The 25,093-nt window shown below is 36.1% G+C and overlaps 2 protein-coding genes across 5 annotated transcripts; one reads left to right on the top strand and one right to left on the bottom strand.

Moving 5' to 3' along the window:
- Window positions 1-1,326: 1,326 nt before the first annotated feature.
- Window positions 1,327-12,499, top strand: LOC103707867 (protein LOWER TEMPERATURE 1-like). 3 transcript variants are annotated; one of them, XM_026804933.4, is made up of 7 exons: window positions 1,328-1,526; window positions 1,692-1,737; window positions 4,532-4,655; window positions 5,686-5,775; window positions 9,271-9,350; window positions 11,500-11,603; window positions 12,218-12,499. In XM_026804933.4, exons 1-7 carry the CDS (start codon window positions 1,368-1,370, stop codon window positions 12,251-12,253), a joined length of 639 nt encoding a protein of 212 aa, XP_026660734.4. In that variant the 5' UTR covers window positions 1,328-1,367; the 3' UTR covers window positions 12,254-12,499. The 3 variants fall into 3 exon arrangements, with proteins under 3 accessions (XP_088562639.1, XP_026660734.4, XP_008790780.4); XM_008792558.6 differs by lacking the exon at window positions 5,686-5,775 and having other exon boundaries at window positions 1,330-1,526; XM_088706513.2 differs by lacking the exons at window positions 11,500-11,603; window positions 12,218-12,499 and having other exon boundaries at window positions 1,327-1,526; window positions 5,686-5,835.
- A 2,633-nt stretch (window positions 12,500-15,132) lies between these two features.
- LOC103707868 (uncharacterized) lies at window positions 15,133-24,702 on the bottom strand. 2 transcript variants are annotated; one of them, XR_015971037.2, is made up of 5 exons: window positions 24,447-24,702; window positions 16,965-17,135; window positions 16,584-16,673; window positions 15,467-16,016; window positions 15,133-15,366 (listed from the first exon to the last, which is right to left on the bottom strand). XR_015971037.2 is itself a non-coding variant. In XM_008792560.5 (5 exons), exons 1-5 carry the CDS (start codon window positions 24,621-24,623, stop codon window positions 15,316-15,318), a joined length of 609 nt encoding a protein of 202 aa, XP_008790782.3. In that variant the 5' UTR covers window positions 24,624-24,699; the 3' UTR covers window positions 15,133-15,315. The 2 variants fall into 2 exon arrangements, 1 of the variants encoding a protein (XP_008790782.3); XM_008792560.5 differs by having other exon boundaries at window positions 15,467-15,586; window positions 24,447-24,699.
- Window positions 24,703-25,093: the final 391 nt, after the last annotated feature.

The following is a 25,093-nucleotide window of genomic DNA, read 5'->3' as shown; positions in this document are numbered from 1 at the left end:
AATAGTCTTATTAACATGATAACATTTAATTTATTACTAAAGCACATATTAAAATATTTCTAATAAATTGATGTATTTTCTATGATATCTTATATTAAAATTATAATATATTTATATAATAATATATGTACCTATAGTAGTGATGTAGTATATCATCGTGTATTGATATTATATTTAATATTCTATATAGTTGCATGATTCTTTAACATATGAACACCATATAATATAATAAAATAATACATTGTTATAATATAATATCATAATATTATTATTTATGATTAGTGTAGTATTTAAACATTAATAATGTAATATAAACTACCACTATATAATATGTTTTATCAATATAATATTCTTCGAATAATATCATTATATCATAATAAAGTATTATAACATGTAATGTAGGATATTACTCTTTAATATTAATATTATATCTAAAATCTTAATATTTATAACTAAAATATTAATATTATCATATAAAATATACCAGAATAGATCCACAGTAGCTTTACCATTTAGACAAATAAATAATTTATTTTAATTTCTAACTTACTCTAAAAGATTTGACAAGCAAGAAAAATCTAGCATAAACACTAGCAAAGCTGTACAACCTAGTACAGCTTTTCTTACTCCCATTTTTCTTATGCTTCTATCCAATGCCACCTTGAAAATTTTGGCTTAATGCAACGGTAAAACAGATTGGCTATATATAAAGCTAAATGAAAAATAGCCCCATAATGTTTGTTGTTCTTAGGCTTACATGATTTATTGGTTTGAGCTAGCTCCTAGTTACATATAGTTTGCAAGATGGAAAAGTAAAGGTAGGCAAGGAGTTGTCCTATCCCTAGCTATCCCTTCAAAATTCCTTTATCCCTAGGTTAAAGCCAAAAAGTTGTTATTCCTACAATTGTTGTAGGGATAACATGATTTTTTTTTTTTTTTGGTTGAATAGGCAAGAATAAGAGGATAACTAGTATATTTTTTCTAAAATGGATAAGTTTACCCTTTTACAGTTGTAAGAAATACATGCAAGTTGAACTTCTATGACTAGTGTCTACTTCATCAATTCTTGGAAGGGTTGATTCCTTTTCCTTCCACAACTATAATTTGGAAAACTATTAATCCATGAGAAAATTGTGAATCATTTGAAAATTTTTCAATAATCAAGAAAATATTGTCACCAAAGAGGAATAAAAAATATTAGAGGCACTGAGGAACAGCCAATCGAATGCTTCCTCTTATAAAATCACAGCTAATTATTTTTATATTTTTCCTCACGTGTTTGGCACGTGGCTAGCAATGGCTCAAGTTGGACGCTTTTCTGTCCTAAAGGGGGCTTCTCCGGTTCCTGGAATTTTTCAAACCTCGAAATGGAGGCGGAAGGGGAACGCTGCGCCTCCCAGTCGCGGCGGCACGGAACCGCGTCTCCGCCGAGCGATCCCGCTCGGATGGCGGGAGGAGCTTCCAGATACCTTGCCGACCTCCCCTCCCGTGGCCTCTTCTCCAACACCATCCCCTCTTCGAACCTGGTACTCTCCCCTCCTTCCACAACCCTCTTCCTCGCGCCCGCCCAAGACCCAAGCTCTTCTTCGTTTTCCCTTCCTATTCTCCTCAATTTCCTTGGATTTTTGAACGAGTATTGTTTTCTTTGCAATTTTTAAAGTTTTCGCATATTGTTTACGATTTGTTTGCAGGGGGGCATCCGGGTTTATGTCTGTGACCATGATACGACGCCCCCAGGTACCTTCCTTAACTCTTTCATTTCAAAGAACTCTGATTTTTTTTTTTTTGTGGCTCTAAATGATCTTAAGTTGATTTTGTAAAACCCTTGCGTGAAATTACTTTTTTTTTCCAGTTATTGTGGTTAATGTGGTAGATAGATCACGGATTTTTTTTCTTTGTTTTTTAACTAGAGTGGAAAAAGGTACTTCATTGTTGATGTAATGTGCATATGTTACTAGTGTTTTTTTTTCTTGTTGGATAAATATGCTAAGGAGCAAGGGAAGAAGGGAGGAAGTAATGTGCCATATACTATGAGTTACTTCTTTTTGGCATAAGATAATTTATTTGGTGGATAATAGGAATCATGGTTAAATAATATGCTTTGTTTGCACATGATATGTCTAATCCATTTGACATGTTATTGGCATACAACTAGATCGGATCTATGTTCTCGCCTTGGTGAATATGCAAGCTCAACCTGTTGGCTTAGATTACGAGCTTGGGTTTTGTGTATATTATCTTGTTGGTAGACTTTTGTCCACTTTAAGTTGGTTTGGATTGTGTCTTGAAGTATGGGCTAATAAGAACTCTTTGAACGATTTGGTTTTCAGTTTGGACCTATATCTAGTAAACCTAGAAGGCTAGACTGAATTTATTTGGAGAACCAACCTAGGCTTGGGAGTTGGTCCAACCCATATATCTAGTGTTGTGTTTTCCAGATCCGAGTCCAGACACCGTATTACCCTGGGTTCTAGTCTATGAGGCATAGATATCATAGACACAAGTAAAGTCTTAGTCCTAATTGCAACCCATTTTGTGGTTACTTGGCCAATATATTGTAGTCAAGGGCATGCACTATGGAATGCAGAGCGTCTTTAAATTCCAATATGTTAAATACTTTATGCTGTAAACAGCTAGCAAGAGGCTGCCAAATACCTAGGTGTTAGGTAGGTGCCTAATTGACCATGTCGAGATTAAGGCAGCCATATTTTTTAAAGGTCAACATCAGGGGATATTAAAAAGATATTTATGGTAATCAATAGGAACTACTATCTTGCCATCAATTAATACCAATTCACAAAACAATCTTAACCTTCATGCTCAGACATGATACAAAACATTTAGATGGATGCTTGGGTCATCTCTTAAAACACTGGTCAGTTCTGGTTGAATGTTTGATTCAAAACATAATCTGAAACAAATCACCTGTTGGAAATTCCACCTACTAATCACACATCGAGCTAAACCATGCCTCTCGATGGTCATCGTGGAGAGGAGTAGGTAATTTGATTGCAAATGGAGGTGGAGAATTGACATAGTGGATGTTAACTACATGGAACATTGGGAGGACATCTAGAAAGTGGTATTACCCAGAGAAGAAATGTGGGATAATCAATGAAGAGGGTTTTGGTGAAGGTAATTATAATGTGATAATACCAAATGCACTGTTAGGTTGTTAGAGAATTTAGATCTTTGGCTAGTGCTTGATGAAGATGGTTTGGTGCTTCTCCATAGCAAACTGTTCAATCCATTTGTTAGATAAAATGGAATTAGATGACAGCGAAAATTTGTGGTGACCTTCAAACATTACTGGTCCATGATAAAACATTGTCATCAAAATATGAATGATTTGAGTGGGCAAATGAGTATAATACATATGCATATTGCTACCTGTCAAGTGACAAGTAAAGGAAGGTTGAACTCTTGTTTAGAGTGGGAATAAAAATTAATACTTATGGTTGCTGATTCTCAGGTGAATAGTCCAGATTAGTACATGGGTTTGGTGTTCTCAGGGTGATATAGGATTAGCTTATATGCTGTTTAAAAGAGAACCAAAGCTTTTGAAGTAGTTGGGAAACTTCAACTCAAGCATATTGAATAAAACATTGGACAAAACTTGGTTTATGATTGTCTTATTCTTGCACTGAAGGGGGCTTGCCCACAGCTTATGTCGTACTCAATTAGTAATTTGCTATCTATTTATAAGTAGTTAGAACCATGCAAAATGACTGGCAAAAAGATAAGGCTGCAAGAAATATTTTTTATCTTCTTTTTTTTCCGCGTTATAAGATGAAGATGGAGAAGAGAGAAAGTAGCAAAAATTTCCTTATTTGTTCATTCTTTATCCTAAGGTGGTATGATGGAGCCATTATATATAATATTAGGAGTGAGTGCCTTATTGGGGATCAGTTGATAGTCATGGGACCTGTAAATAATATGGAAAGTAATATCATATAACAATAAGAATATAAATTATTCTGGGCTCTCCTCTTTTGTAGATCACTATGCATATATTATATATCTTGGAATATGTTTGGATTCCTCTACGTGCATTCATTCATCCCTCTTTACTTTCATGCTTTCATCTTACTCTGTAGTCTGTACTGTATTCTGCCTCATCTTTTGAGGAATACTCAAAATGTCAAGCACTGATTCCAATTGTTAAATCACGGAACATGTTTGGATTCCTCTACGTCCATTCATTCATCCCTCTTTACGTTAATGCTTTCATCTTACTCTGTACTGTATTTTGCCTCATCTTTTGAGTAATACTCAAAATGTCAAGCACTGATTCCAATTGTTAAATTAGGAGGGAACATTAGGACTATATACTTCCATATTGTGTTTTTACTTATTCTTTTTTTTTAAAAAAAAAAAACGACACCTTGATTATGTTTGTCTCTCTCTCTCTCTCTCTCTCTCTCTCTCTCTCTGCGTGCGCGTGTGTGTATCAGATTATAGTTTCTAGAATATCAGAAATTTTAAGTAACTAATGATTGGGATTTCTGATGTTCACTGTTTGTCTGTTCAGATGAACAACTAATTAAGACAAACACAACGAACATATTGATTAGAGCTCTCCAAATCAACAAACAAAAGAGTGATTCAAAGGATGCAGCAACTAAAGCTACATCAGAGAGCAAGAAAGGAAAAAGGTATCATTTTCTTTGCTCCGAAAAGTGATGTATTTACATATTCACCCATCCACTTGCCTTTGCATGTGTTTCTATTGCAAAACACGTATACAAAATTGTTATCTTGTATTTCAGCTTTGCTGGGCTACTTTAACCATGCTTATATTAATAAAAATCTAAATATCATCACTGTGTTTATCCAGTGCAGATGGTGTATTGTTTTATACTTAGCCAACAACTGGTGCATTGTGACACACAAAAAGGAAAGTACTGAAAGATACACCGAAGATGAATAAAATGGATAGAAAACCTTTTTTTTGTGGCATATGGGCTACCTTCAGTTGCTTTCTAGTGAGAAATAGATATGTTATGAACTCTCCACTGAGGTTCAACTTTTCCTCGTACCATCTTAAGTCAAAACAAATGCATGGTTTTGCCAGTGGCAACAACATAAACATGTGATCCACATTAGGCAAAGAAATCGAACCTCACAAGTTATACAAATGATTCATATTGGAATGTACTAGACAAGAAATGCAAGGAGCTTAACTTCTAATGATTTGTTCTTTTTTTCCTTTTTATTTTTTATTATTCTCCAATAATATATACATGAGTATTATAATGTGTGTTGACATTGCTTAGATAATCCACTATTATTATTTGGTTCAGTAGGTTATTACCCTGTTCTCTCCTGTATCATTATGTGTGAAAAATGAGATTACCTAGTTTTTCTCATATGTCAAAAGGAAAAAATTCTATTTCCATCGAACTTTAAATTCTTGATAATTCATTATTTTTTTAATGTATATTTAAGGAATGGTGATAACAAATTTGTAGATCATGCTGGAAAAGATATAAAATGTTGCCCATGAAGGAAGAAAATAATAAAAGAACTTGTTTCCTTTTTGAAAAGTGATAATTTTCATCTTTAACAAACATTTCTAGATTTTATTGATGAAAGTATATTTTGTTTCTCCTTGGTTACATCCACTTAGACTTCGTAAGTATTAGTCTCTATTGTTGCCAACCAACCCTCTTCATTTCATGGCAGGTTCATTCTCCCTTGTTTTCCTACAGTTGGCTTGGCGAGGAAGTTGGTTTCGTTAGTTCAGGCTGGTTGTAAAGATTGGAACATATGGATGTATCTTAACCTGGATCCATAAATCTAATCTCAAATAGATCATACAAGGCTTGTCTGCTGGTTGGTTGTATTGACGGCATATATCAACAGCATATATTTTGGATTGATGAGTCCTTTATACTGATTATTTGTTCTTGTTGAGCTGGAGTTTTCTTGTTCACTTCATATATCATTAAGAGAAGAGCAGCGAATTATTCTGTCAAAGACTGTGACATAGAATAGCACAATTAGTATGAAAATGAATACCTAGGGGAAATGCCTAAGGATAATTATAACAAGCAAGATTAGTACGAAAATGAATACCTAGCAAGATTGGTATATTCTTTGAGTCATTTGAGGATGCTTTTTTGGCTATTTCCCATAGGGTTGTCACACAAGAAGGTCTGCAGTTAACCCCGCACCCTCACCGAAAAGAAAAACATTATAACATTGATGGACTTTGGTATCTTTTTACATTTATATGTCATATAGGTGGAAAGTACATGCATTTCTATGTCTTGAAAGAAATCAATAGTGAAATTTGGATGCATTCAATAGCTATAACAGGTGATCTCTTTTAATACTGTTGAGACATGAAGTTTTTAGCTAATAGCACAATCATTCAATTGTACCTGATGTGGTCAGATTTACAATATGTGTTAGAGTTGCCTCTTCCATTCAAAAGCAGTTGCAAATGAATGATGATGAGGATGCATCTCTTAAACTAGTCAATTAGTGGGGTAGTGGAGTATTCGATTAAGGGGAGGATATGCAAATATTCTGTTCACTAGAAAAGATTATAGAAACCATGCAGATAGGACTAGGAAACATAAACTCGGAGATTGAGCAGGCTCTTTAAGATGTTTCAACAACTTGCAAACTCAAAACTCAAACATCTTTTACTGTTGGGATATGGATGAAAAAGTTGCTTTGGAGATTTTTCTCAGGCTGATGCTAGGTCTATGGATTAAGCTTGAGCTATATTAATTGAAAATTATCCTTATGTATCATCCCCTCTGATAATGGGAGCCAGCGACCATGATCGATATGTATCGTTAGGGCATGGTTACTAGCCTTATTATGACAACTCCAACAAAGTTCAAATCCAACCATATTGATGACCCTTTCTTGTAGCCACTAGACCCCTAGTGGACCTAGTTGGCTTCCTTATTTTTCACAAAGAAATATAAATTGAGAAATAGACACCCCAAACCAGTAGCAGTTGCAGCACCTGGGGTTGGGGGTTGGGGGGGGGGGGGGGGTGGGCAAGTAAAGTTTCATAAGAAAGATATATTCAAATGTTGTTGTTGATTCATTTCATATTATTGTCTCTGAAATGCACCAAAAATTGAATAACATGTTGGTGATTAATTTGATGTTGCTCATTAATATTGGTTTTTTATAAAATGACCAAATTTGTTGTTTATATGGAATTTTAAAAAACTTCAGAATACTTACAATAGTTGTTTCTAAGAAGCAAGAAATTCTAATATTGTGAATCAGTTGTCTGCTTCTAAGCTTTTTTTAGACAATATGAATAATCATTAAAAAGAAAAAAATATCATTCTAAAGAACATAAGATAGGTATAAAGATACAATACAAAAGTAATGAAAAAGGCATAAATAAAATATAAAAATATACATACTCTGTTTCTTCTTCTTTATAGGTGACCTCATATTTTTTTTCTTCATTTAAAATTTCAAGAAACCAATGAAGAAAATAAAACTTTGTACTGAAATAGACCTGCTTATATTGTTTATCTTCTCCTTCTGTTACTCAGTTGACTGTGAAATTTGACACTGAATCAGTATCTTTCTGTTTTTGTTCTTTGGTTTGTGGGCACAAAGAACAGTGCATCAGATGAAATCAAAAGTTGGTTTGCTTTTTTCCCCCTTTTCTATTAATGAAAAAGTTATTATAATTCATCACAACCTTTGATATGAAATGGATAGCTGGGATCAACTGAGCTAGTAAAGGCAGCAAGATGCCTTTCTGTTTAGATAACCATACCCACTAATCTATGTTCCACTCTTTTCTTAACCAACCTCTTTGTTACAGGGGGAAAACTCTTCAGTCATGAGGGCCAAATTTATATGGAATGCCAAGAAATAGAGAAATTCTATCGAGATTTCAAAAATTCAGGGGGCAATTGCCCCCGGCCTCCCCCCCGCAACCCAAGTTAGACTAGAAGGGTTATCGGGGCAGAGGTGGAGCCACATTGGGATTTAATGAATATAAACTCTAGTTCTTCCAGTCTTGCTTGTTGTGAGCCTTCTACTAGATCAAATGCATACAGACACTCCTTGACATCACAGTACACATTATGATGTAGTTAAGAGTAATGTTTAACTATCTCCACTATCACCAGGGAATTTTGTGCAAGCAATTCAGTTTATGTATGAACTTGAATTAGTAAACTAATTATAGACAATGAAAAGTTAACACTTAGTGTTCATTTAGATCATCAAAGAAGCCTGATGCTTATTCACAATACTATGCAAAATGATCCACATAAGGGACAGTATGTTATTATTCAAAGATGGCTTTGTTTTGACTGGACATGTCATAGACAGGTAAAGTAAATGTCACACAATCTCCAAGAGAATAGAGTAGCTGGTCTAAAGAAAACACCCCATCATACCACAGTTTACCGCTTAACTGTAACCACTTCTTGTTGACTTTTGAATCTGTTCTTGCTGGCTCTTGCATGAGGACAAAAATGTGGCACAATGTTGGCAAAAGCAACTGTGGCAGGATACACGTATCTTGACAGCTTTTGATCATCATAGGCATGATTCATGACACTTTAATTCTTGTTTTGAACATGTCAGGCCCTATGTTTCATAGAAACCAAATTTATTGGAATCTAATAAGTCCATGATTACTTTATGTATATATATATCTTTTATAGAATGAAATTTATCTACCCCCTCCTCTTTGTCTCTCTACCGACACTCAAAAGGGATGGTATGCTCCCATGCTTTATTTGGTCATGCCTCTTTCCCATGGAAATTCCTCTTCTAGAACAGGCAACTGCACTTCCACCCTATGAAATTTATGGCAGGCTGGAGCATAGTTGAGTGATTGGAAGGAAGGGGAGAAGGGGGCTGGGGGCATGGCCTGGTGGGGGAGGTGGGGGAGGGAGGCATAAACATGGAGTTACTAAGAGGCATGAGAGAGTGTGACAGCATAGTATCCTCCAACATTTAGTTTATGAATACCTTTGCTTGTTGTGGCCAGAATTCCAATGTGATGTTTGCCTTGTGTCTCTCTTCCTGTTTCTATGCTTCTGTTTAACTGTTGTTGTAAAATTTGGTGGCTACCGAAAGTCTTGGCAGACATTAGTTTCTGTTTGGTGGCATGACTACATGTGCTTCAAAATTTCAACATCATCCTTGCTAAGCGAGCATGACTTATGTTAACATTTGATCCCTTTTGTTGAAGGTCCTTGTTGTTTATGACTTTTTACAATTTATTTTGACATCACCTAAGCTGTGATAACTCTTGTTTGCTAGATCTGCTGAAAGAACTTCAGAAGGAAGGACTCCATCTAAAAGAGCAAAAACAAATATTGCTCCTGGTAGTACCCATCAAGGTATGTCATAATGAATTTTCAGTTGCTTAATTACCAAAGGGACTGAAAGTATCAGAGTGATGAATTCATTAGTTATTGTCATTTCCTTTTCTGGAAGTATGAATTAAAATATCTCTAAGGTTTATTAATCTTGAGCTAATTTTGCAATATGTTAATACTTCCAAGCTGTGCTTCCTTTGCCTTCTCCATATCAAGAAACCTGTGTTTGATGAGTTCTCCATGTTTTATGATTATAAATAAATGCAAATTAATAGCATTGCAAATAGTGAAAGATATGGAATATATCAAAATTCTGACTTATAACTGTATTCTTATTTTCTTGCATATGCATTCTGTAGTTTTCCTTCAAATTTACGCACATCTCTATACATTAATGTATGGAAGCAATCCTTAACTTACATGAGTGATGATACAAAATCCATGACTTTTGGTTCCCCTCAATGGTCTCCAGACCTAGAATGGAAATTCTGCCTCTTCATTCCGCAAATCAACTGCTATGACATATTACTCCTTAAATGCTAGGACATTTATTTTCAAAAATTAATAAAGATAGCATCTTAAAATATAAGATTAAAATATTAACACCAATAACAAAATTTTGATAAATGATTCTACAAGATCAAATACGAAGAGATATGTTTGAATTAATTTTAGACTGTGTCAAGTACTGTATTGAAAATGATATCTTGGTTACTTGTTTGTGTTTTTTTTTTTTTCAAATAAGAGGACCATATATTTGAAATAATTTTAGACCATGTTGGTCAGTGTGTTGAAAATGATACTGGCATGCATACACGCTCGGGCGCATTACCTCTATCCATTAATGAAATAATATACTCCCTTATACATTTTGTACACTAGTAAAAGTTTGTGGAGGTAATCCTTAACTTAAAGGTAGAGCAATGGTATGACGGCCATGACTTCGGTTTTCTTCGAATTGCCTGACCTAAAATGGAAATTCTGCCTCTTCCTTCCATTAATCAAGTGTGCCATATGACTTCTTAACCACCAGGACAATTATTTTTAGATTATTAAACATAACATCTTAAAATATAAAATTTAAAATAGTCAACCAATGATGAAATTTTGATAAATGATTCAACAAGTTCAAATAAGAGGACCCTATATTTGAATTAATTTAAGACTGTGCCAGGCACTTTGTGGAAATGATATCTTGGTTGTTGGCTTGCTTGTGCACTGCAATGTGTGTGCATATTCTTGCTTGCTTATTGTGGAACCAAAGTCTACTTGGCAGTTAAGTGAGATTTGTAGAGACTTGAGAATCATCTCTTTCATGCCATTTTGCTTCACATTCAACATCCAAAACCGAATTCGCCCTAAACTAACCAATGAATTCTATATGTTCACCTGTACTTTAAGTCTTTAAGTCATTCTAAAATTCTAGCTTTCCAATTTGGGAAAGAAGCCATTTCAGTTCACATAAGTTAGTACCAGTAAAAGTTTTAAAGGACCTGTCAATTTTGTGGTGACAAGTTCTAGAAGCCCGCCATTTTTAAATGCACCGACACTTGCAAAACTCCTCAGTAGAACCGCATGCAGCGCTACATATTTGGGAAAAGTAAGCACCCTTGTTGTCAATCAATAATCAGAACACCAGCAAACCATTATTCTATCAATGGCTAAAATGACCATGATTTTATTTTGCATGATATTTTTAGATTTTTTGGCTGTTTAGGCTTTAGACCTTTTGATTGTAACTTTATTCTGTGTTCTGGAAGCAAGAATGGAAACACTGGAACTTCTTTGGTGTTTTAGAGCCTACTTTTGATACCCAAGAATACGTCCAACATGGCTCCACATTCTGAAGATGGTAATGTTATCAGTCGTCAAGTCTGCTGGGCCCTGAACTATGGAATCATTATTACAAGACTAGATTCTTTACTTGCTGGTCTGCGAGCTTCATTTCCTCGTTTGGCAAGCTGGTATCTCTTAGAGTGCATAACTATAATTTGAGAGGAATCTAAATGGTCTTGATTCTTCTTGCATTTGTAGTTGCTGAGGATAAATGCATATATTGCTTTTTGGCCAGAAAATTTCACATAAGAGCATAAATACATTTCGATCTTTATGTTGTAACAAGCATTCTTTTCTTCTTCTGAGTTTAAGGAACTGTTCTTTTGGCTTGTAGAGGGAACCAGTTCTGGCTTTTCTTGGAGGATGCTTCATACTATGACTGTAGAGCGGTTGCGTGCACTACTGAAAGAGAGAGGGCTCTCCCCAAGAGGGAAAAAGGCAAGGATTTTGTGCTGCTCCCTTGTAATCCTTATCTTTTTATTCTGTTGAATAGTTAAACCGTACCATGGGCCTTTAACTATTATTTTTAACCTACATCTTTTCATAACAGTCCAATTTTTGATAATGAGACTCTTGGTGGTTGTGATTTTGAATATACTTCCCATGGATCAATTATCTTATACTGTCTGGTTGGTCAAAGGTAGGCCTTCTTTTGAGATCAGCATTCTTCTTACTTGGACAGGTAGAGTTACATTGCTTGGGCTTTGGACTGAGTTTATAACTCGGTCCTATTAAAACACGACAATATTACCTCTACATATTGAACTGGATAACTTGTATGGTTTGTCATTTATTTTTTCCCATGGACGCATCAAAGTAAAGCAGTCGTTGCATGAAAAAAAAGTATATAACTGGGATTTGTTGAGTGACAACAACACCCTTATGCAACTAAAGCTAATCACTGCAATACAAGGGGAGTAGGATTGTCATTTCCTGGTGGTTGGAGCAATGTGACTCCACCCTACTTAGAATGAGCATAAATTGTATAATTTAACTCTTACAGGTCTCTAACTTCGATCTGCATTTACTGATTATCGGCTTTCTGTATGCAGGACGAACTGATTACGCGCTTGCAAAATGAAGCATAAGTGGAAAGGGCAACTAACAAGTTTCCAAGAGGTTGTTCCATCAAAATGTACGGTGTAGGATTTGTTGAACCCAGTGTTAAGCTTAAAATGTTATATCTGAAGCGCCCAAATGGTTTGCCATCCATGTCTGAATATTTTGGTGTATCTTGTTGCATAACAGGGCATGTCTAGTGATGACTATGATTTTGATTGTCCAATGCACTCTACTGTACTGCATATATGTTAGTAGTCTTTATTAACATCAAATTCCATAGATCCTCAGTTTGATTAGGTTTCTTATCTATCATTGGGAAGCTAAAGGAGAATCAGCAATGGTGCATTTTGCATGTCTGCAAACTATTAAAAAGTCAGCACTCTCCCAGGTTTAATGCATCTCTCGTTGTGCAGGCAAACTTCCATAGTTTGCAATCATCTATACCAACAGTTTAGCACATGAAGAACAAAGCAAGCACTCAATTTCTACCTTTAAACCACCTTGTGGGTTCAGGCCGAAGCAGATGTTACTCATTCCTAAAGTCTTGGACATGAATATTGTCATGCTTGGAATCCTCTAACACGAATCTTATTTAGGTCCACCCAGCTTTGTGCTTAGCTTGCTTTCAAGCTGAGTGGTGGAACTTGAGCTTTGACCTGCAAGATGAAATAACCATGCAGAGATAAAGATAGGAGCTCTTATGAACATATATCATGATATACTTTTTCCTGTGTTATTTGCATCTCTTTTCAGCTATTGAGTTTGGCTTTTATGGTTGCTAAGAAAATAGATCTTTAAAAATTATATGGCACCGATACAATTAACAACTCTCTCAATCTAGTGGTCAGTGATCTGTGTTTTATGGTCTGGAAACGTTTAATGCGGAGATATGCTTATGTTTTTTTTTCGGATTGATGAATGATTAAACTAATGTCATTGTGCTGATACTCTCCTCAATCATATGGGCGATAGGAGATGGGTGAACCATTGATGTGCTAGTGGACAGGTAGTTGGTTGAGTAGCCACTTCGCTGGTGGCCGACCTTCTTTAAGCCAGGTGCTTGGAGGGTTGCAGGGTTCATGAACTGTTTGCTCCTGGGGAGAGAAGATGGGATGTGGGTTGTGTTCGGCAGGCCTTCGGCGAGCAGTTGGCTGATAGGGTGTTGGCTCTGCCAATACCCACTGGGGAGACCACGGACAGGAGAGTATAGGAGGCAACAGGGAGACCGAAGGTAAGCGCCTGAGATATGTAGGATGTGGCTAGAGGGGGGGATAGCTCGTTAGTTGGATGGGAGGTGGATTTGGATGATGCACATTTATCCTTATATTGCTGTGTTCATCTGGAAGGTGGCATGGGGATATTTGCTGACCAGGGGTGTCTTGGCAAGGAGGGGTGTCTGTGTTGCCTCTGATTGTGAGTGGTGTCCAGATGTGGAGAAGACTATCGGCCATGTCGTTCTTTGATGTCCACGTGTGGCATAGATCTGGAGGTGTGCTGGGGTCTCTTTGTAGGTCACAACGTTGACTGAGGACTTCCTACGGGTGCTACAGCAGTCGGTGCAGAGGCCTTATACAGTGGAGTGGGGTATTAGATGTGCCTATGTAGCCTATCATATCTAACTCGATAGGAATGGCTGGATCTTCAAGGACAAGAGGATGCATCCGAGGACAATGGTGGATAGAACATTGGTCCAAGCAGCTGAGGTGTCCAGTACCACTGCTGCGAGATTACCTAGGGTGGCTAGGGATATGTAGGGTTTCTATTCAACTAGTGTAGCGACTAAGACGATTCTTGTTTTCTAGGTGTTCCCACTATCTAGTTTTCTAAAGGTCTATTTCGATGTAGTGTTTTGGAGGCCAAAGGTAAAGGGGGAGTGGGTTTTGTGATACGAAGCCACGAATCTAGACTCGTAGCAGGCGGCAGTCGGTGCACCTTCGATGAGCATGTCACCGGAGCAGAATTGAGAGTTGTATGGGAAGGCATAGTGCATGCGAGGTGTGTATCGTGAGCAAATAGTATCTACTTGAAAGGCGACTCGGCCACGATGATTGATTGGATTCAAAGTCGGCACGGCAATGACGATTAGCACCCGCTGATTCGGGACATCTGCAATATTGTCGGGGGAGTTTGTCGCTTTCCGAGCCATTCATGTTTTTCGGAAAGTGAATAACGTCACCGACTGAGTTGCTTCTAATGCTGTGCATCACTCGGAAGAATTTCTTTAGGAGTGTCCCACCGCCCCCCCCCCCCCCCCCCCCCCCTCTCGCATTCTCTTGTCGGATTGTACTGGGTGCACCCATGCTCATAATGTGCGAGTCACCGATGTATCAAAAAAAAAAAAAAAAGAAACTTTAGGTTGAGCATGGAATGCATATGGCAGCAACAATGCAATCAACCATACCATATAGGCCAAAGCTGACTCAGACGCAACTTGATGTTTCAACCCCATTGACTTGAGCTCAGTAACCTTGGAGCTCAGTTGGGTTGCACGGCTCTACAGATTAATGTTTTGTTATTTACTATGTTTTTTCTATTTTGCTATATCCCCTTTCTGTCTTTTGGTGTTTCAGGTCACATGCAAAAGCTCAATTTACTAACTTGTATTCAGAACTTCAGAAGTTGATTTCTTGAACCATATTTTGGCTAATAAATGTTGATGAGTAAAACTCATGCAGTCAGTCTTTATTGTGAGCATTACGAACAACAGTCTTTGATACTCTTGCTACCTTATTTTATTTTTTCTGGGAAGAAAGAAGTTTGATAATCTGCTTTTCGCCTTGGTTGTAGTGTGGAAATGGTTCAAGGCTGTTGCATGGATTCAATTCAGTAATCTTGAAATCACGTATCATGATTAATTTGGGAAAGAAATAGAAAAGTTTGCTGCATGCCAAAAATGATGCCACGATTACTAACAGAAAGGCAGAGGCATAATTTATAATATGAAAATAAGATCTAACTTACACAGATACTACATTATAACAAGGCAGAGACATAATTTAGAATTATGAAAATAAGATCTAACTTATATTGTACAGATATTTCATTATAACCAAGTCATGCTGTTTTTCTGGCCCCAGTATCCCACTGTTTACGTGTTACCAGTTTCCTGTGCTTGTCCATGTCCATTAGAGGCATCACCCTGAGATGGTACAAGTGTTGGAAACTTTAGGATGTCAATGGAGATATGTGCATCAATTTCATAGTACCAACTAACGACAGAATTTAGTGCTAACACTCACCACATTTGACAACTGGTCTCTTATAAAGTACATGGACTTCAACATTGTTTCCAGAGTGTCCTTTGCTAACTGGAATTTAACTTCTGTTTCTCCTGATAGAGATTGAGTATCACCTTGAAGCTGCACAAAAATACACTCTGAGCAGGTTAGCACAATCCATCCTTTTTTTTTTACTCTCAATCGTAGAAATTTCCACTTTTCATTTTCTTTGTTCCCTTATACCTTTTCTCAAATATCGCTGTGGTTTATAAAAACAAGCCTTAACCAATGCTAATGATTGTGAAACCATTCATACATAACAGAGTTAAGCATGTGAGACAATCGCACTCAAACATAAAAAGAAGAATAAGGTTTGGTGGTAGCCTCGCATATACTAGTTAGGAGGTTGTGTTCCAAAACGACAGCATATTAACCTAGACACACCTTCCTGTGTGAGTAGATAAACAAAAGAGTAGACATACACATCCAGTTGTATTCGAATAGTTCTCTGCAACTAAATAATGAATATGCCAATGGACAATTTTATATCGGGAGGCAGCAATTTTGACCCCTGAAACAGTAGTAGTCCATGCCTCAGTGAAGCCAGCAAAATGTATTTTTGTCATTTTATATTTGTTTGATGTTAGAAATCAGATCAATTCTTTGGTCCTTATTGAAGTACATTGAACACTGATCATTTTATTTTTAACTCCACCTGTTGGAGTGAGAATGTCAAGTTGGGTCCTTAGCTTGAATTTGTCAATCTTTTATTCTATGTGCACAAAGAAGTAGCACACACATGTAGTCAATGTGGAATTTGAAAGAGGGCAACTTTCAGAAGCAAAGGTATCGTTTGATAGCACATAACCTAGGACAGCCATTTGCCTTTGGTCCAAGGTTGCCTTTTCAAATAAACCCGCTTTAATGCATGTCATCTTCTGTTTGCGCTTTTCAGTATTTCTTTCTCATCATCATTTTTGTTGGGGGTGTGGAAAGCATTCCATATATCCAAATTCTCTTTCTTCAATATTCAATCAATAATAGGTGAGTAGAGAAAGAATTACACAAAAATGGAAAGGATATTCATGGATGAGGTTTAGTGATTGAATAACAAAAGCTTAAGAAGTTGTTCAACTACCTTCAGATTAATAATAGCAGCATGCTCGGTGGAATCTTGATTTTGATTTGCCATATTCCATGTCATTGCCTTTAAACGGGGTAAAGAAACCTGAAAACATTTAAAAACAAAAAGTTAAGCTTCGAATTCCTTAATTCAAAAATTGTTCAACATGGCTAGTCTTTGATTTGTGAAGGAACACCAACTCATTCATTCTTTTAGGTTTTATTAGATAATGTTAGTTATCAATCAAACAAGCAAAAGATGCTTAGCAAAATGAAAGGGCAAAAAGGAATACAGTGTTGGGAGTTGTCTGTTAAAAAGGACTGCCACCAACTCTTGCAAAAAACTCCAGAGAACCCAGGATGGATAATTTATATTCATATAAAACAAAAGTCAGACCTGATCCTTAAGAACATCTCCTCGCCATTCTCTTTGAAACTTCTGCAACAGCAATGTGAGCAACCTTTGCAATTCAGGTAAGACCTCTTGTGGGAACAACTTCTGAATCTCGTCCTTGGTAATATTTTCATAGACGCACCTGCGTATCAACATGCGGAGGCATACCAAAAGCTGCATAGGAAATAGTAAGCCATAAAGTTACAAATTGGCCCGATGATATAAAGATTTATATAGTTTATGCAAGTCTGCTGCCTCAGCAAATGATATGGCTGTGAAAGGATGTCTGCATAAAATCATCACCCTATTATATGTGTGGGTCCATGAGGGCTGCAAACAATCTGAGCTGTCATGAACAGCCTGGATTGGCTCCAAAATGACTCGTTTGAGCTTGTCCCAACTAAAACCAGGAAATGAGTTGAGCTCAAACAGATTTTAGATATTGGCTCCTAAACAAGCTGTGCCTGAACATTGAATGCTTGCAAAAATACATTGAAGTTCATCTCGACTCGATAAGAAGCTTGGCTCAGAGCTCATAAGACCAGAGCTTGAACAGCTTTTGTAAAGCTCTGTCAAGCTTGAGCTGAGCTCGACCAGACCTGCCACATAGTGAGCCGAGCCTGAGCAGCCCATTACTTGGCTCAGCTTGCTCGTTCACACTCCTAGGGTCCATATCCTAACCTCTACTTAGAATTTCTTCCATTCCTACTGTTCCATGCACAAGACACAAAACCTTCAGGCAGCAAAACTCTGAATTTTTACAAATGACTATCACATTTTGCATCTACCAATAGGCAACAATATATAAGCACAAACAGAAAGCAAAACACATTATAGTAAAAGCATGGACAAATAAGCTCCACTGCAAGTAATTAATACTTCTAATAAAGCATGAGTAGTTGTGGGATAAAAAAAATAATACTTCCTTCTAGCATTTCAATCATTAACATGCATGAAGCATGCTGCTAGCACCAAACATGTGGCTCAATATGTTCTAGCAACATAATTGACATATAAACTCTGAATTGCAGATGAGATAGATAATCTCACAGAAGAACCAGCCAAAAGAAAAAAAACAGTTCCTAGTCCCAACTGAATTTTGAGCTTGATCATATCAAACAATTCATACAGAACTCGGAATAAGTGTTTGATACAAGTATTTCATCATGAAATTCTGCATTTAAAAAGGTGAACTCACTGCTTTAGAAGCCTAGATATATGGTATCTCAACCAATTTGCATTCAAATATCTCATAGACCTTAGGGAATGCCTAGCTTGTATTACAAATGGACCACTATTTTCTACCAATTGGATCACCATATAAAGAAAGACCAATATCAATAATTTTCTGAATTTTCTTATCCAAGCATAAGTGTTCTAGGAAAGCAACAAGCAAATCCAATAGACCTTTTGTCTATATCTTTTAAATGAAGAGGGAAGCATAAGTCTGTCCTTTTCTTATATATTATGTTTTAGAATGAATAAATAGGTTGCTTACATGGCTACTGCAAGGCAATCTCTTTTGTTTTCTATCAAACATCTATTTATGTTGCTGTTCACCTAAAAAAACTTCAATCATATTTTTGAACATCCAAAGTCTGATGCATTAGCGATACTACCTTCTATTTTCTTGAAGTGCCAAAAACCAATCTAACATCAACTGTCAATTTCAATGCTGCAATATAAGGCCTTCAATTATTGAACATTCAACAGAAGCAAAATTAAAGGACAGATAGCGTTTTGTAGGGAAATTGGAAAATGCCACCTATATCAGTACTGGAAATATTTGGGAATATAATGTCTATCCCGATGTGTCAGCATACAAAGGCTTCCAACCACTTATATGCATTTTATAGGTGTACACTAACACAACCTCCATGCTAGTGATAATCAGGTCAGCATTTCAAGGTGAACATTAGTCAACAAATAAAGCTTTAAGTTCCATAAATCTAATACAAAAATATACCACACCTTTAAAGTATAGAGTTATGCTATATTCATCTAAATGGTGAGAAAACAACGCAAACTTTTCAATTTGAAATTCATTATCTTGTTCAGTGAATTGTTGCAAGAATTTGTAGCCGTACTAACTGCATTCACCGAATAAACTTGTGGTCTGCGATTAATGGAATTATGGATCTTGTCTTGATACATTCCACAACAACCACATATAGCTCTATTAGATAAAATCATAAAATGACAATATCGTCATGACGAGTTCTTTCCACAGGAAAAGCATGCCTTACAATGGATGCATTATGGCAATCGCATCACTATTTAGAATCTTTTACTCAATGCTAATCAAACAGTTAGATCCACTTCTTATTTCAGTTTCCATGATGTTGAAGGCTTTCCATGCTTCGATGAATTTACACTGAAGTAGAATTTAATGCCAAATTATTATTAACAGCTTAAGAAACAGAAATTTCAAAAGCCAAATTGTCAGATTGACACTAGCTTTGCATAGAATCAAAGCAACAATCCAACGACAACTATTCAAGCCTAGCCACAAGAGAAAAATAGAAATTTTGTTAGCATTTTCTTTAAAAACAAATTTGTGGTATGTTAAGAGGGCCTTCCTACTATATATAGGACATGATGACTAAAACACCTAGACCTAAATGTAACAGTGGAGAATATAAAAGAAAGTATACTTTTGTATACTTAAAAACTGATCATAATATTATCAAATGTCTACGCTAGTCCAAATTTGCTGTTTGGTGAACTACTAAATCCAACTAATGCCTTTTACAGAAGTACTCTAAAAGTATAAATTTTAAAGCTGACAGTCCTAACATATAGCAATTGTTGCAATTATAGCTGAAGTACGACAATTGTATTGAATTTTATCAAATGAACTGCACCGTCAACCAACATTGTTGTTCATTCTGGGGTATGCTTAATAGCACTTAGTAGATGGTTCTTTCCAGCAAACGACTCAACACCATTTCCTCTTACCAACCCAATATGACATAGAAAACTAATATACCAAGGAAGACTCATGACGTACGCAAATATGTGAAGACAGAGGCTTGTTAATTCCAGCTCAGAGCATTTATCTTGACAAAGCAACTACCATCCTTAATTTGGGCGATACCTAAAACTTTTACCTACCCCTACAGTATTGTAAGCCCTTTTGCTTTCACATATTCCTTCCTTGAAGCCTCAGTCCTCACACACATATACCACTCCACATGAACCTTTCCGCTTTGACTTCATTCTAAATCCCTATAAACATAAAACCAATCAACATAACATGGACATTAATTTTCATTGAAACATTAGTATCCTTCTGTTTTCCAATTTCATTGTCATGGCTTTACTGGTGTTTTTAAATTGTTATCCTTCAAAAATTTTCATCATCCAATTCTAGCATTCATGACTATTAGATTTCCATCAATAACACTATCATTAGGAGACAGCAAACACTATGAGCCACTGCAAGCATCAATAGTTAGTTCATTAAATCAGTTGTGCTAAATTTAAAAAATTATGTAAAAGAATAAGTATTCTGGCCATCATATCATGATCAAATCAATAAAGAAATTTAAAAAATCCACAAAATATTTCAAATTTATGTAATAATTTAAAATATACTAAAACAGGTCCACCGATTGCAGACTAAACTAACAATTTTGTACTTCCAAACTCCATATGGAGATTGGCATGCTTACATAATGCAGTTGTTAATAAAATTTGAATAAAAAATTCTGGAAGAGTATATTAACTAAGCAAAAAAGCCCTCACATGTCACTTATATTTTAAAATTTAGCATGCCTCTTGTCATATAACAAAAAAATCAGCACCTACCTATATTTATTTTTAACAGCATTTGTTAGAATCTTCAAACTTGCATTCAGACAGCTAGATCTAAAGCTATCCTTACAATTCCTTGTCGGCAACCAAACATACCAACTTAGAAATTCGAGCAGACATACCTGGGGCACTATACTTGTATAATGATCATTCCACACATAGGATAGAATGAGGAAATCCAATATATGCACTGTTTTCTTAAGTGACCCTTGCTTTAAAAATACGACATCCAATTCAGTAGCCATTCTTGAAAGAAAAAAAATCTAACAATGGTATAACAGAAAACCACGACTTCTTCAGACCAACTCAAGGTTTTAAATACTGTAGGATGGTACAATCCCGATTTTTCCCGGTTCTCCCGAACACGGGATGGTGGATCTCTAGTCCCAGTCTATTTCCTGACTCATCCTGACCCAACACTCGGGACAGCAGGACACCATGCCATGGCATCAGCATTTAAAAATCTTGGACCAACTAATATAAATTTATTAAGTACCATACAACAAAGCATCAAACGTTTCCATGTAAAATACTTGTTGATTACTAGTCTGCCCACATCAATACTATAGTAAAGCTAACAAATTGCAATTCCTTGTCCCTTGTTCTATTCCACAACATCTTTTACTTTTCATATTCCCTTCTTCAGAAGTTGATCTTACCTCCTCATTTGACACTAGAATTAAGGCCATTATCATGGCAACATCACCTAAAGTAATTTTTTTAATAAAGTGCATATATATCAAGTTATCAATGCTCTCAGAGGATCTACTTATCCTCACAGGCCTCATGTTTACTAATGATAAAAGTTGTGGTGTTTCTTATGATCCTCCAACCACTTAACTTTCTTTATTGGTATTTCATCTAATATGCTGCTCTTACTTCTCTTCATGTTTGCACTTCTTATGGATCCTGGAAATATTAATGAATATGTTCTTCTATTTTTTTGTCTATTCTAAACTTCTTTCAATTTCATGATTTTGCCTTACTGGTGTTTCTTATGATCCTCCAACCACTTAACTTTCTTTATTGGTAGTTTCACCTAATATGTTCCTCTTACTTCTCTTTCATGTTTGCACTTCTTATGGATCTTAGAAATATTAATAAATATGTTCTTCTATTTTTCCGTCTATCCTAAACTTCTTTCAATTTCATGACTTTGCCTACCCTTTCGATAGCCTTAGTTTTCGTTAAGGACCTAAGCTCACGAGGATTTCACAAATGTTTTCGAAAGCCTGCACACTTTTCTACATGAGAAATGATGAAGAAATTTTAACAAAGTCATTTGCTATTATAATCATGATGATTATCATGGCAACAGGGGATTAAGTAATTTTATAGAGTGCATACTTATAAAGTTATTCATGCTCCAAAATTTATCTCCTTATCCACCATAACAAGCTTGCATTTTACTAAGCTAAAAGTAGTGTTGTTTCTTATATTTCTCCAACACTAATTTTTGCCATCAACAATCTCACCTAATAAATTCGTCTTACTTCTTTTATGATTAGTGTTGTTTTTGAATCGTAAAATATCAACCAACTTGCTTCATTAGTTGTCCCTTCTATTGCAAGCTATTCCTTCAATTTTGCGACTTCATTTCACCAGAGTTAGTTTTAATTAAAAACCCAATGCACACTAGGGAGTAGTAAAGTTACTCAAAAACTTGCATCCTTGTCTAGTATATGAAATATGACTCTAAACCATGGTCAGCTATATTGCCCGGTACAGGGCGTACCATACCGACAGACAATCGGTATGAAACTTAACTTCAAGTTGGTACAAGCCCTATACTGAGGTGTACCGCCTCGTACCGAGGCGTACCAACCTATTCCAAGGCATACGGAGGTGTACCGAGGTGCATATCGGCCTGTACCGAAGCGTAACGACCTATATCAAGGTGTACTGAGATAAAATTGAAAAAATGGTTAGAGAGCTATTTCGGTATAGAAGTGTACCGTACCGTCCTGTAACGAACGGAACGAAATCGATAAGGTACTGATACGATACTCGGTACCGAGATTGCGGATCTTGCTCTAAACCATAACCATCTAGCCTTATATACTAAATGAAATATGACTCTAAACTATTTGGGGTCGGCTTTATTGATCTTCATTCACCAAGTATCCCTATTTAGAGCCACCTCTGCTATTATTCCAAGTTTCTCTATATCCTTTCTCGAAACTTCCATCCATGTTACATTATATCGTCCACTCCTTTTCTTACCACCTTCAACACAAACCAAAGTAGCTCTCCTTACTAGAGCTTTTTCAGACCTTCGTTGTACATATCCACACCATCTCAATCAATTTTCCATCATTTTGTCTAAGTAATTTTTTAAAAAATATATTTGAATTTTTCAAAATCCATTCCGAATCATAAACTAGTAATTAGTTTCTTCACATGATTGCTAACTTATATGGTTAATTATAATATTTCTCCAAGCCTAAAACAAAAGTTTATCCATATAGTAGAGAAATAGAAACATCTTGGAAAACGATTATCTCATCTAGTCATACAACTATAAGTTCTCATCATGAGTAGCTAGATATATAAAAACACAAACCACAAAAGTAAAAAAGGTTTTCTCAACACTGAGTCGACAAGAAAATCTCAAGACACATATAGACCTGACCTTAGGTTACTTTGGATTGATTATGGTTGAAGTGGACCGAAATAGGTGAAAAAAACCAGTTGAGGGATGGGAAGCATAAACAACAACAGTAATATAAGCAAAAATGATTCATGCAACAAAATCATATTTGAAATATCTTCTAAAATTATTTGTCTTAACTAGCCGTATATGAAGACTATGTAGTATAGAACAAGCTCAATACTAGATTTGGCAGTAAACATAGATTAAAAAAATGCAATAACAAATTAAAATAACATTGTAGAAGCCTAATATATTATTAACATCAAGAATCTTGTTTCTGAATAATAGCTAAGATAAATATCATGCTATATACAAACCACCTTAAACAAGTGGCTTCACTCATCCAATACAAATGAGGCCAAATTTTGTACCTATAGTGTCTCATTTCAGTTCAATATTTTTTTCTAAAAAAAAAACATGTAGCAAAACATTAAGGACCCACATAGTATTGCTTTTATTTTCTGTTTTTGTTTTCAAAAGTCTAAGAAGAAAATTGAACTAGACTGAACAAGTATGCACGACAAAACCCTTTTTCCCTTTAAATTGTTTGTAAAACTTCTCGAGCTCTTGGTAGCAAAGATTTATTGCTTTCAGACAGAATGAAAATAAAAGAAAGAAATAGCAGAAGTTCCATCCAAATTCTATCATCAACATCAATCTCCAAATGATATTATACTACCTTCTATCGAAACAAAACAAGAACCATGCAAAACCAGCCCCAAGTTTTAGAAAACATCTTAGATCACGCAGTTCAGACATGCCTATCCCCATGCTGAATCAAGATTAAACAATCATATAAAAAGAATTTTCCAATGGCCAGTCGAACTATCAACGACTTTCCAATCCAGCCAGCAAAAAAAGAAAAAAGAAAAAAACGTTTGAGCATATTTATCAACAGAGAAACCAAACTGATTTCTTTCACACTTAGTCATCATTCCTCGTAAGCCGTCATCCAGATTCTAATAGATTGGTGAACCCAAGTCTCCACACAGTAACCAAAAGAGTTAGTGGATTACAGGATCGAGGTCGGAGTCGGAGGAGAGGTGGAGCATGTCGCGGATGATGGCGCGGTCGGCGGCGTCGAGGCCGGTCTTGCGGGTCCTCCACAGCGCCTGCAGTACGTACTCCACCGACTCCTTGGAGCTCGACCGCACCAGCAGCGGCAGGTGCCCCCACAGCCGGTGCCGCTCCATTTCCTCCTCCTCCTCCTCCCTTCCGCCGCCGCCCGGGCGATGGATCCTGCCCAAGAAGTATTTGGGCTGAGCACGTGCGGTGTACGCGTGTGAGAAGGAAAGGGTGGGGTTGGACTCTTGGACGTGGGTCCGGCTCTAGAGTCTAGACCCACCCATGTTACTTGCTATTGTTTATGAGCCAACTGAATGAACAAGGACGCAATAATTCACTTAGGGTATGTAATGTAATGCATCATAGTTTTAGATCTTCCAGTTATAATGGACATGCAGATGCATCATAGTTTTTTTAAAAAAAAAAAAAATCTTGTTTGCTTTTTTAAAAATAAAAAATATTGAGATAAAAATATAGTTGCTACTATTGTTTTTCTATTTTCTAATTTCTAATTTTAAATTATTTTATTTTGTTTTGAATAAACAAAAAAATTATTTTTTACTGTTATTATCAATATGTTGTTATTATTTAATTACTA

The sequence above is a fragment of the Phoenix dactylifera genome, chromosome 11 (assembly GCF_051530095.1).
Source record: "Phoenix dactylifera cultivar Ajwa chromosome 11, Ajwa_hap1_PhDact_Kaust_v1.1, whole genome shotgun sequence".
Lineage (NCBI taxonomy): Eukaryota > Viridiplantae > Streptophyta > Magnoliopsida > Arecales > Arecaceae > Phoenix > Phoenix dactylifera.
Note: the sequence above shows the minus strand (reverse complement) of the source record. Positions and strands in the feature narration are given on the sequence as shown.